This window comes from Convolutriloba macropyga, chromosome 4, assembly GCF_964194025.1.
Source record: "Convolutriloba macropyga chromosome 4, txConMacr16.3, whole genome shotgun sequence".
Classification (NCBI taxonomy): domain Eukaryota; kingdom Metazoa; phylum Xenacoelomorpha; order Acoela; family Convolutidae; genus Convolutriloba; species Convolutriloba macropyga.
In genome coordinates this window covers 56,183,249-56,196,316 of record NC_134471.1, presented here as the reverse complement: position 1 = coordinate 56,196,316, position 13,068 = coordinate 56,183,249, and the positions used below count along the sequence as shown (strand labels likewise).

General features: G+C 34.5%; 2 protein-coding genes across 2 annotated transcripts in view; one reads left to right on the top strand and one right to left on the bottom strand.

The window, feature by feature from the left end:
• LOC142338539 (40-kDa huntingtin-associated protein-like) overlaps positions 1-13,068 on the bottom strand; it is a 238,221-nt gene that overhangs the window by 174,413 nt on the left and 50,740 nt on the right. The gene's annotated exons all lie outside the window — the stretch shown is intronic.
• Positions 1-13,068, top strand: part of LOC142338534 (thiol S-methyltransferase TMT1B-like) — a 32,007-nt gene that overhangs the window by 11,109 nt on the left and 7,830 nt on the right. The window contains exons 3-5 of the mRNA XM_075388320.1: positions 2,376-2,517; positions 2,882-3,093; positions 8,190-8,317. Of these exons, the coding sequence (XP_075244435.1) occupies positions 2,376-2,517; positions 2,882-3,093; positions 8,190-8,317 (482 nt within the window). The remainder of the gene's footprint in view (positions 1-2,375; positions 2,518-2,881; positions 3,094-8,189; positions 8,318-13,068) is intronic.

Sequence of the window (13,068 nt, the reverse complement as noted above, 5' to 3'; positions counted from 1 at the left end):
ACTCATGTCAAGTCTTTTTTCGCTGTGTCCTCAAACTTTTTCTTACCTCTCAGCAGTTTTATCATCATTCTTTCCGCTTTGAATCTAAACAAAACAACCCAGCATTAAACCTCCAAATACAGGTTCACTATATCTGGCTGTTTGTAATTCGAAAATTTGTTCAGCCACTTCGCTTTTGATACTTTATTGAAACAACTCTCACATTAGGTTTTACAAGTAACGAAGGTCAGGACTCGTGGCTCTTCTCTTTCTTCGATACTCCACTGAGATAAAAAAGGAACAATATCATTAGGTCATTCGAATAAATCTAGTAACGTGCTACGCTCGGTTTGGTTTCAATGGTTTGTTTTATGGTTTATGTCAGCGTAGAACTTTTACCTAAACACTTCTTAATTTTTTTTAAGATTATTTTAATTCTTGGAAATCAATTACAGCCCCTGTATCACATTTCCTTCCCCTCTTAATTTTTTACGCTTTTCTTCTATTACGCTTTTATTTTCTTAGCCTGATGCTTCCTAGCTTTATATTATCATTTCACCAGATTTTTTAATTTTTTTAGCTTTAATTGCATCGTACTGAAATTTTTAAGCTTTGGAAAACTGAAGTTATGTAGATTGCTTCATGAAACGTAGCGCGGTACGCAAACACGCTATCGGAAACTCACGCGTGGGTTTTAACTCCCCCTGTTTGAATCAGATTTTTTACACTATTCTTGAAATATTGATTGAACTGATAGAAGAATTTAAGTCCCATTACAGAATACCACCTATTGCAGTTCTTCTGTATTGCTCAAAACTCATGTATCTAGCTAGACAAGTGGGTTCGAGCACTAGCCTTGTACATTGAACTTTAAACAAACCTCTGGAAAAAATTAAACTTTTTAAATTTGTAGTTATAAGTACATCCTACCTGCCCAAAGGAATTGAAAATTGCCAATCCCAATATCTCCAGGAGACTAGCCAAGCAATTGAGTCATTGTAGATACGCCAAGCTCAGCCAGTTGAAGTCCATCATGGTACTCGAAGTGGCTGAGTGCACCTGCGGCGAAAAATGTATTTTAATACAGCAACTTAGGATCTAAAAGAAACTTTTTTGTACGTAACATGTTCAAACTCAAACTTTTTCTTAATGTCTGCTAAATTCTTCTACAGATTTTATCACTTCAAAAGGAAGACTAATACTCAACAATGCTCTCGAAAATTTTCAGGTAAATTGAGTAACTTTGAGGTATACTTACCTAAATTGTAAAAACGATTTTAAATTCAATTCTTTTTGAGTTCACCTGCAACCTTTTTCCATTACCTACAATTCCAGTCAAAACTACTTAAAGGTAACCTAGATTTGGCGTCGTGAATTCTCAGAAATTACTTTGAAAAAAACTTTCTGGGTCATTATCAATTTGCAGGGTAAAATCCATAGAAATTTTTTGCAGCTGAAAAATCTAATTAAATTTTGAGGTGAATGTAGGTGGAGTTTACAGATAAAAGTAACTATAATTTTGTTTGCAAGAAAGTTTTTTCGGTAATTCTATCTGTTATTTCGACTTAAATTTTGATGCTAGAACTATCTAGCAAAGTTTTTTGCAGGAAATTGTCCAGGTGATTCTAGGTCGACTCCTTTAAAATTACCTTGATTTTTACCTGCAAAATATTTTACATAATTTTTTAATTTTGTAAATGTAAATTTGCAGGTAAAGTTGCAGGTATAATTAACAAGTTGCAGGTAGAATTCACAAGGAAACCTTTCGGCATTAAAGTTTTAGGGAACTGCAAACTAGGTAATTTTTAGGTAGTTTTACTTAAACTTGCAGGTAATGTAGTGTGCTTTCAGGTAGATTATTGGTGAGTCGCAATAAAAAAAATCAATTTTACTTGAAAAAACCCATAGTTAGAGTTATCTGCTTTTCATGATCAACTTACGTGCAATTTTAGGCACCATTCTGATTAGGAACATAGTAGTCAGAAATAAAAAATAATTTTCCAAATAAGTTTCTATTACATGCTTGCTATACACGCTTCTTGTTAGTTCTTTCTCAAAACTTTTCAACCAATTTTTTTTTATTATTTTGTTTTTTTTTTTTTGTTTTTTTTTGTGGTTACGAAGCGATAAAAGCACAGTAAACAGCGAAATAATTCTACATCTGGTTCGTATTGCTATTCTTTTGGCTGCCAGTGTGATTAACTGCTGATGTGCAATCAATTAAATTGAATTTATTACTGTTGATTGATTACTGTTAAGACTACAAAGTTATTTGTCAGTTCATTTTTCACATCCTATTTGCTTATGCTGCATGCCCGGAAGTACATCTGCAATGTCTTCTAAGAAATCAAAACCTTTCCACTTTCCGTTACAGGAAAGTTTTTCCATTTTTACAGGAAATAGTAACCCCAGTATGTCGAGGAAAGAAAGCAGAGCTGTTCTCCACTTTGAAAGAAAATCCAGTGAACTCTGAGGGCGAGGTGGTGGTTCTGGAACTGGGTGTCTGTTTCGGACCCAACTTGGAATATTACCCCAAAGGTACGTCAACAAGTGACGGTCTTTTCCTTGACCTTGACGATACGGTGCCCGGGATTGAAACTGTCCAAGTGCCCTTTTGAAAATCTATTTGAGTTGAGATCAATATCCTGGTTGGATGAATAATTACAAAAGACTATCAGAGGTGAGTGGTAATTAGGTGTGGCAGACGGTATGTTTCACCATGGAAGTTTCCATTAGTTTCCTGTGAAGAGACTGAATGAGATAAATTTTTGTAACAACACTGTCAAAAATGACTGATTCCGGTTAAGCAAAATCTTCACTCCCCTCCCCCGGATCTGTCTCTGCGGATTCAATGATGGCAATGAAGTGATATAGTTTCTGCAGGAACACTTTCTTCTTTTAGGAATCTCTTTCGTGGGCTCTGACCTGCATGACTTTGGGAAGGATCTGTTGAGAGAAAAATGCGAGTCTTTGGGTCTGAACTTCAAGGGATATGTGGTAGCATCTGGCGAAGATCTCTCCAAGATTTCATCTAACTCTGTCTCTGCTGTAGTCACCACTCTCGTCAGCTGCAGCTTCAAAGAGTGCATCACGGCGTTCACAGAGATACATCGGGTTAGCTTAATCAACATTTTTCTCGAAATTAATTCTTTACTATTTGTTCATCTATTCTCACATATTAGATAAAATTTCACATTGCCACTATTTTTTACATTTTCTAAAGCAAATACTCAGCTTTTCAGTTTCGTTAAAGATAATTTCCTATTCAGACTTCAATTTTCGGGGTTTAAGAACTGTTCGTAGGTTGGAACGTCATTAAACGATAAAAGACATTCCGCCCTACCGCAAAAATTCTGGGTAGCTTAGTCGTCTTTTGAAATTAAGATTTTTCTTGAATCTAATCTACTTATATGATAATATACTATTGTATTGACAATACCTGACAAAACAATAAAGATATATAATGTTTGTGTTAAAACTTTGTTTATCAGCATGATCCAAGCCACACATTTCTTTTGACCTTGGCAACTCGCGGCCTAGGATTAAAATTCTCGAAGTGCTTTTTTAGCAAATCATTTGGGTTGAAATGATAATCCTTGATCGACGAATAATCGCAAAACTAAGCGAGATCAGAATAGAAACTCATTATTTAAATTGCATTTATTTTTGTCCAATGCATTGCGTCTATGTGATATCGCTTAGAAGTGCGAAGAGATTCGAGCCAAATTAGAATTTATGAGGCAAGACTGCTAAAAAAAGAATGTTTCAAGGGCCTTTTGTTTTGAACGTTTGCCTTTTGCCCTTCACAAAAACTTTGATATTTTATATATCACAGAAGTTGTAAATATGAAGCTCAATGAACCGATGATTCTCACATGTTTTCTTTGATAATTGTTGTACGTATTAGAAGCTAGCGACCCTTTAGGAGGCGCACGCTTTGAGAAGATTTTTCACTAGTTTAAGGATTTTTTAAAATGGGGCAACCAACGAGTTAGCGTCCGCAAAAAGCGTCTCAAACAAAAATTTGACTAAATGCTTTTTGGTTTTCTTAGTGGCTCTGGATTATTGTAATGTGGATACCGTGAATTTTTTAAGAGAGTTCAAAAATGCATTAGATATTCTAACAAACTGCGGCATTTTTTTCCCGAGCCACTTTAGTGGGGGAAGGAAATATATAATCGAATGGGATTTCTTGGTCAGTCATTTTTGGCCGATCAAAATATTCATCGTAGAGAGTTGTTATTGGTATCATTAGAAAGCCTATACAACGTAGAATATGGAATTAAAAAGATCTTTTTTTAAATTCGTCTTTGCTATCGGGTTCAAATATATTGTGAACATTGGAATGATATCCGTTGTTTTTGTTCACAATTAACGGATTTTTTGCTAAGTTTTGCGTCAATTTTGCTCAATCTGTTAGTTTTGGTAAAAAAAGTTTTATTGGTTGTGCCTCAAGACCGAGAGGAGGGTTGCTCCATCTTTTGATTCAATAAATTGAGCTTAAAAACTGATCACTTTTTCAAAACTTCGGCTTTTTCATCAAAAAATGACACCAAATGTTTCTTCGGCCCACTTCTTTTCGAATTTTCCGGAGTACAAATATCTAACTGCTGACAGAAATGACAGAGGTTTGAATAATCTCAAAACAAGGCTAGTTCTACCTCCCTACACTTTAACAGTGTTCTGGAATACAAATTTTGCCGGTTTTTTAATATATTAAGACAATCCAAATGAGAATCTGCCAATTATGACATATTGGAATTTTATTGCCAAAATATTTAATTTGGTCGGAAACGGAAAAATTATCTGTTGTTTTTTTACGCGTCGCTTTAAAAAGGCTAGTTTCGGTCTGTTCGGTTTTTGTTGTTTTTTGACAAAAGAAAAATTATGATTCCAATCAGGCAATGTCTATTTAAATTTTGTTTGGCATTTGTTTCTTATTCTAGGTTTACTAGAGATCAACAAATACAGACGAGAAGAATGTAAATTACTACTTAATCTCGGTTTTTGTCAAAATGAGGCTCCTTGATCATATCTTAAGTGTTCATAGAAAATTTCATAGTTTCTACGACTTCAACAATATCTTTTCTAAAATTCGAACTTAATTCTTGTAGTTTGTCCTCATTTGTTGTCGTTTATGCAGTATCATAACTGAGTATCACGAAATAAAAATCCAGCTGGCTCGCCTAAAAAGGCAAAATGAAGCATTTTAGTGAATAGTATATCACTATAACGGCTTCAAATCCGTTTTTTTTGTCAAATAGAAACGATTTTTTGGGTTTGTCTCTACTTATTTTCGTTTTTTGCTGAGCTATTGGACATTTGAGATAATGGCAGGACTCAGCAATTTTTTTGGAAACTAAAACAACCGTATTTCATGAATTCAGTTGATACTTAATGGTATTTACAACTTTGAAGATTTTTGTTTGGAAAAATTTGATCGACCATTTGAGTTGTGCTCATTTCTGTTTCAATGTTCTTACTATTCCTCATCCAACTTTGGCGTCGGAGGAAGTCATAACGGTTTTGTTGTTTCTGTGTTGCGGCTGATCGTTTTATCACTATGACGCTATGTGGTTTCAGAAGTTTAAAACGGTTTTGAACCTGTCATTGCTAATGGTCATTTTTTGTTGCTTTCTGCATAGTCCCTTTAGAAAAAGGGCTCATCATTGACGTCCAAAACCACCTTAAAGGAAGCGTCAAATTCTGTTCAATTATTAGTTTATGATTTTAAACGATTCAGCAATGTGTTTTTGCAACTTTGTTCTCAAAATGTTGAAGAAATTTGGACTTCTGCACTTGTAAATTGGTTGTCTTAGACTTAGTCTTCACTAATTTGAGGTACCATCGGCCTCACAGGAAGTTGACATTTTTCTCTAATTTATCATTAAATTTTGGTTTCCTAAAACGATAAAGGACATTCCGACCTACCGCAGAAATTCTGGGTAGCTTAGTTGTCATTTCAAATCAAGATTTTCTTTGAATCTAATCTACTTATATGATAAAGTACTATTGTAATGACAATACCTGACAAAGCAATAAAGATATATAAGGTTTGTGTTCAATGTTGTTTATCAGCATGAACCAAGCCACACATTTCTTTTGACCTTGGCAACTCGCGGCCTAGGATTAAAATTCTCGATGTGCCCTTTTAGCAATCCATTTGGGTTGAAATGATCGGCCTCCCAGGAAGTTGACAGTTTTCTCCAATTTACCATTAATAAAAACTTTGGTTTCCTAAAATTCTTTGAAAATATTGGTTTAAAAGATTTCTAAAAAAGTTTGAGTTTCGGCAATTTTTAGCCTCAATTCTGACTATTTTTTACATAGTCTCTAATGCAAGTAGAGCTCACATCTTATTTCTGGTAAAAGAATTAATTGTTTATTAGTTCTTGTTTATTAGTTGTGTTGTGGCTCTAATTTTTTGAGTTTTCAAAAATCTTATGTGATTCAATTGTTTGATTTATTTTTAAAAATATCTTACCTAATCTGCGTTTCTTTTTTTTCCTCGTCATTCTAAAAAATAGTGATGGCTTCCATTAGTTTCCAAATTTGACACCGTTTTCTGTCAAAACTAAACTGATTAATTGATTTTAATATGTATCTTTAAATTTATGTTGTTTTTTTATGACAAGTTTTGTCTATTGAGAGATCTCAATGGCACCCTGTTTGGACGCATGAAAGAACCTATCCAGAACTCTCAATTATAATCTAATTTTTTAAACTTTAAAATTGTTTTCAAAAATATGAGAATATTTTCAAATTTCTCTCTCTTTTTTTGTCTACTCACTACCTAGTGTCAAAAAGCACCGGTCCCACGTCTTTTCGGGAGAGTTGCAATTTTATTGCTGCTGCAAATTAAATGTCCGATATTATCTGCTGCCAATTTGACATTTCTATGAGGAATTCTCCTAATCTCATCAGTGGAAAGTATCACTGGCTCTCAAAAAAGGATTATTTAACTAACATTGTCGTTACAGAATTCTCACAACGGCTCCATATGAGTTACAAAAAAACTCTATGTAGTATTTGTAATTGACAGCCGGTTGTTGATTTTTAGTTTTTTATTATTACTTTTCTCGACTTGTTACAAAGTCTCATTAAGAAAGAGCCAGATCTGTTTTAAGGTGAAACACAATTTGACTTTTTTGTTCAGGTTTTAACTGATGTATTTTTAGTTCATTAGTGATTTACAGATTTTCAGATTTCCAGATAGAATGTAATCGATGTTTTGTTTTGTTGCTTGGGTTGTCTCCTATTTTTTTAATAGCAGGTGTCATCGGCTCTCCAATGCGGCGCTGATTTTTTCCATTCCTCTTTATGCACTTGAAACAAAATACTCATTGAACAATAATTTTTGGAAGATTTAGTTTATATTTGAAAGGTTTTCTCTTCCACATTTATGTCGAAAACTAAGTAAAAATTATGAGCGGTTCGAAACATTGTGCTAATGCACATTGCCAAACCATCTTTTGTTAGGAGAGTTGTCTAAGAAGTAAGTCAATTGCATTGATTTTTGAGCTGAGGCCTGTGTTTTGTTTATGCCAGCGATGTCGAGATTTCTTTTTTTTTGTTCTTCTCCTTTGTTCTTCTTTTTTCTCTCATCAATTGTCGGTCCAAGAAACAATTATTGAAATCTGAGGTAGCTCTGTTTTTTTTTAAAATTCTATAATGACCCGTGGAATATTTCTATTTCAGAGGTTTTTGAAATAAAATTTTACGATAACTCTCCAATTTTCGCTCTCAGTGATAGTGCTTGGTAGCACTTTTTGTGCAATGTTGGGAACTTTTATCAGTTCGTAAGAATTTTTTTTTGAAATGGATATGCACTTTGACATGCAGAGGCTCCGTTCCTCATTCGGTGTTCCCACTAAACCTCTTTTCTCAGAAGGTACTCAAACTTACAACAACCGCATAATTCTGCTGGATTATTGGCATATTTTAACGTCGAACACTGAGGTCGAGCGGTATTTCAGAAAGAGAGAGCAGTGTGAAAGTCTCCAACGATCTAAAAGTCTCATTTCGCTTTTTAAACAAAGAAGTGTCTAGTAGGACTCTTGAAAAAATGTCATTTGAGCCGAGCGATAGTCATTTCACATACATCTGAATATAAGCGAGTTCTGTTGGTTAAAGGTGTAAATTCGCACGTTAATAGCGGCAGAATAAAGATTGTGATAATTAAGGTTTCATATATTGTTTATGAGTTACAGGTGTTGATTCCTGGAGGCAAGTACTATTTCTTCGAGCATACGAAGGAATTCAGCGGAAGTCTGAAGCAGCACTTGATCCAGTTTCTCGTGTTCCCTCTTTTGATCACCACCTTCTACTGTCATGATAGGTTAGTGACTTTGTCATAACAAGCAATGTAGAGAACATCATGAAGCTTGCGAGATTTCCAGTGAAATGAACTTGAACCATCTTCAGATCTTGGTAAGATTCTTCACAGGAAATTGTACTAGCTCGGAAAATATTTGCATGCGTTCGCAAAAATTAGGTATGTCAGTTATAAGCTATATGTGCATTATGCAAAGATCTTATCAAGACATGCGAACATCCTGGAAAATTAGATAACCAAGATCTAGCTAAGCTATCCCAAATTTTGTTACGACCTTGAATGCGTTGCTGAGTTGTCGCAAAATATAAAGAGGGCACCTTTAGAGGGCCGATGAGATATATCATTAACAAGACTGTGATCAAAAAAACAAAAAAAAGACAAACAATAAAACATTAATTACAACCAAAACTCAAATTATATAATTTTTAAAACTTTTAACAGAGTCAAATTAGCATTACATAAAAATTAAATTGAAAAAACTTAGTTATAATTCGCTCGACAAGGCATTAGACCTGCCCTTAATGAGACTAGGTGACAGTAAGAGAAAATGAATAGAAAGGGAAAGTTAAAAAAATACGAAAAAATTTTCTTGGAAAACTAAAATTTTTTTAAATTCATTGAAATGAGAACATTAAATCGGTCAATTTATCACTCCGGAAGAAGACAATGAGATCTCTTTGTGTCCAGATTTTGTCTTACGCTTAAAAAAGTGCAACAACTACTGAAAACAATAAAAAATAATTCAATAAAACTTTGCTAAAAATCAGTGTTCAAGCCTAAGTCTTCAACTAAACTAAAATTACAATATAATTGCGCCTTCATTCAACGCCATTGCACCTTGTATTTAGTTAGATTAGCGAGACAACAAAAAATAAACTCAAACTTAGGCAAAATTCCTAAATCATAAAAAATTTTATACAAGCTCATAGAAACAAATCTAAAGAAGCTTTATTTCAAACTTGAAACCACTATTTTAAAAATTCAATTTTAGTTCAACAAAAGTATGTAAAACCGGCTACTGAAAAACCTAAGCAACAAGTTTAAAAAAAGATTAAAAAGCCGGGAACATTCAAAAAAGAAACAAATTGAAAGTCATGAAAACCTATAGCTATGAACACAGCTTCATTTGTACCTCGATAGGAAACTTGACATTATCCAAGTATATGGTACGCAAAATAGACAAATATAGGCAAGAATTAGAAAAAAATAAGTAAATTTCGCGATAATTAGTGTTGGAAATCTCTTAGTCTCGAACCCAAAAACCATTTCTGAGAACAGAAAACGCCGTAAAAGGTACATTTCTATTCATTAGGCAAATTATGCGACATCTCTGTTGGAACTGAGCTCCAGCATCCACAATTTTTTGTTTTGAAAAACAATTTTTTTGATAGTCATAACAACAATAAACTTTCAACTAGGAAACGACATAGATTGACTTTTATCATCAGAGCAAGCCAATAGAACTTTTTAATAGCTAGACAAAGTCTGGGCACGCAAAAAAACAACAAATGAAAGAAAATCCAATCTTAACAAAAACAGTTTTTTGCAGACAAATCGTGTAGCCATAAAAACTTTGGGCTTCCTGCTCACCGAATGTGCGATATAGCTTCATTGGGACTCATCTGCACGTACAAACTGATTTGCTGGTAATTGTGCATTGTTACCAAGTAAAATGAAAAGAATAAATTATATCATTAGATAGAGAATTTTTGTGCGTATTACACCAAAAATTTCGTTTAGATTTTCGGTTCTAAATGCACTAAACGTATTATTTCTCAGAAATAAGAAAGCCGATATCCCATTAAGAAACACTTCCAAAATGGCTCAAAAGAGTATGCTAAGCCTAAAAAATTCGGTTTTATGAACGGATTGGTTTAGATTAGTGACCCAGACTAAGACCTGCTTACAAATACAGATAGATTTGCCGAGCGTTTATGATGGGCTTTTTGTTTATGAACTTTACGATGTTAACACGTTGTTGTTATACGTGGCCTTATACAAAAGGGTTGAATTACCTTTCCAAAGAGCGTTTTTTTTTCTACTAACATTGGTACCGCTCCCTAAGCGGAAATTGCTCACAGATTCGAATTGCTCACAAATTTAAAACGTTACGAGGACAGAAAAGTCTATCTTAAACCGCTTTGCACGTAAAGGGAGTCGAAAAGGTCCCCTTTCTTATAATATATATTATATATATATATATATATATATTTATATATATATATATATATATATATATATATATATAAATATACATATACGTATATATATATATATATATATATATATATATATATATATATGTAATATATATATATATATATATATATATATGTGTATGTGTGTGTGTGTAATATATATATATATATATATATATATATATATATATATTCTAATCCGAGCCATTGTTCACCTACTCCTTGATTAATACTGCACCGTTTTATCACACGTTTAGTGCAATTCGTTTTTATGAAATTATCAACGCCACTGCATTTGAAAGCTACCCACATCCCATCTATGGTTTTTATTGATCCATAATAACAAGCATAATTCAAACCATATTTGTAGTCATCTTTTCTCTACTAATGCAACGGAACGAATTTATTTATCAGCGCTTCCTGAATTTTTTTTGTTTTGCCCCCATGGCGGAGATGACAGTCTCAACTTCGAAAAAACTGTAAGAACTATCCGAACAATTTGAACGTTATTTTTGATAATTTGAAGCAGTAAATTCATTTTATAGAAACCGGCAAATCTAGTAACACCCCTCAGTTTTTGTTGGTTTTATTTCCTATAATCTGGAGTTTTCGAAATTACCCATAATACCGACAATCTATTCCCTTGTAGTTAAAAATCAACAATTTTAAAAATTTTTGTTAACAAACAAGCGCCAATTGTCTGATTGCGTTATGTCAAGCTGAATTCGGTAAAATCACACGAAAAAAACTTTGAAAAAATTGACCTAGTTTGAAAAATTGGCAAAAAAAGCTATCCAATCATTCTAGCATATTTATATAGTAGTTAGAAAGATCAAAAAACAAATTTCAGACTTCACAAAAAAATCAGGTAACTGATTTTATATCGCAAATAAGAGCTCATTCTTGGAAAGTTGTGAAAATTGTGCATTTAACAACGAGGATCGGAGTTTGAGCAAAGCTCACATCAATTATGTTGTAGAAACATTATGTGGTTTTTATATTAGCTGTCAGCTCACTGCATCACGCCATAAATACTTTGCCTCAAGCGTTACAAGAGCATTATAAAAATAAGATTTACGCTTTACCGGGTCTTAGATTTAATCCTAACGCTTTGAACGTTCGAAAAACCGCGCAATTTCAATTGAGTCACTTCTTTCGTGATAAAAATAGGCTAGTTATATGGCCTGATGTATTGAAAAATTTGCTTTCACGTCAACGAATTAACAATACTAAAGCCTTTAATACCTTTGCCGATTATTGCAGTGCTTGAAATTTATCAGGAGCGTATAGAAGCTATAGGGTTTTGCCCCAGAGAGGGAATTCCTGATATTTACAATCAACTCAAGCGTAGAACTATAGTTACCATCCATATAGTGAAAGACATTGTGTCTAGACGTAAACAGAAAGACCCTAGTTCACTCAAAGAGTACAGAGCATTGCATCAGAAGCCTGGGCTTGAGCTGAAAACACTCACAATAGAGTTAGCACATAAGAACAACCTCCGGTCTTTGATAACACGCTCCCGACCGAAAAAATTTAAGCGCCGTCATAAAACGCTTCGCACCCGTAATGCGGTCGAGGAGGCGGATCTCACCCAAGCCTTTGATGACATGAAAATTTTTTAGTCTTGCGTTGTTGTTGGGGTCTACCCGCTGACTGGCGGTGTGACTTAGTTTACTAACGAATTACGGGTTAGTTTGTGGTTGGTTCTCTCCAATAGCGCTTTACTAACCACTTCGCTCCCAATTTTTTGAGTTTTTCACTGTCGTCCGTTTTCTGCAGGTTATCAGGTTTCTTTTTTCTGTTTCGGTATTTTTGTTTCCGTCTCGCCGTATTTTTCTCTATTCCCCGTTTATCTGTTGTCCGATGTAGTACGTTGAGTTTTTGCTGTTGTAAAGTTTTTCTGCTAGTGTGCTGGTTGGTTGTTTAGTCTCAATGCTTGCTTGAGGGTGTGACTTGAGTTCATACGACTGGTTTGTTTCGTGACTTTCACCAAAATTGTTTGTTAGCAATTTGTTGTAGCTTGATTAGTTTTTTAGTAGTATGCACTTTTGTTGTCTGGGTGTCATGGTTTGCTAGGGTGTGACTTAAGTTTGATCTGGAGTTACGGATAGTAAATTTCTTGAGCTTTCCGATTTTTGGTTATTCTACTTCGTTGCCGTAAACTGTTTTGATATTGGTAGATAAAGCACCATAAAGACTTGTGCTAGTTTGCCTGGGAGTAGCTTCTCTCCTTCTTTTTTTGGTGTGACTTAAGTTTGTTCTGGAGTTAGGGCTAGTTTTTTCGGTTGAGTTTGTTGCTGCGTTCCGCTATCATTGTTACTCCTGCCTCCTTGCTCGTGTCTTACCGTCTCCCACCCGTGCTATCCCGGCTCTCCGTTTCGTTGCACGCTACCCGCTTAACGTTTCTGTCCCGCCCGTACTGTTTTCCCGTTTCGTCGCGCGCCGTCCGCCCGACGTTTCCGTCTAGCCCGTGCAATGTTCCTGCTTCGTCGCGCCTTATTGGCCGAACGTTCCCATTCGTCTGTCCAGTTTCCCATTGCGTCGTGCGCTACT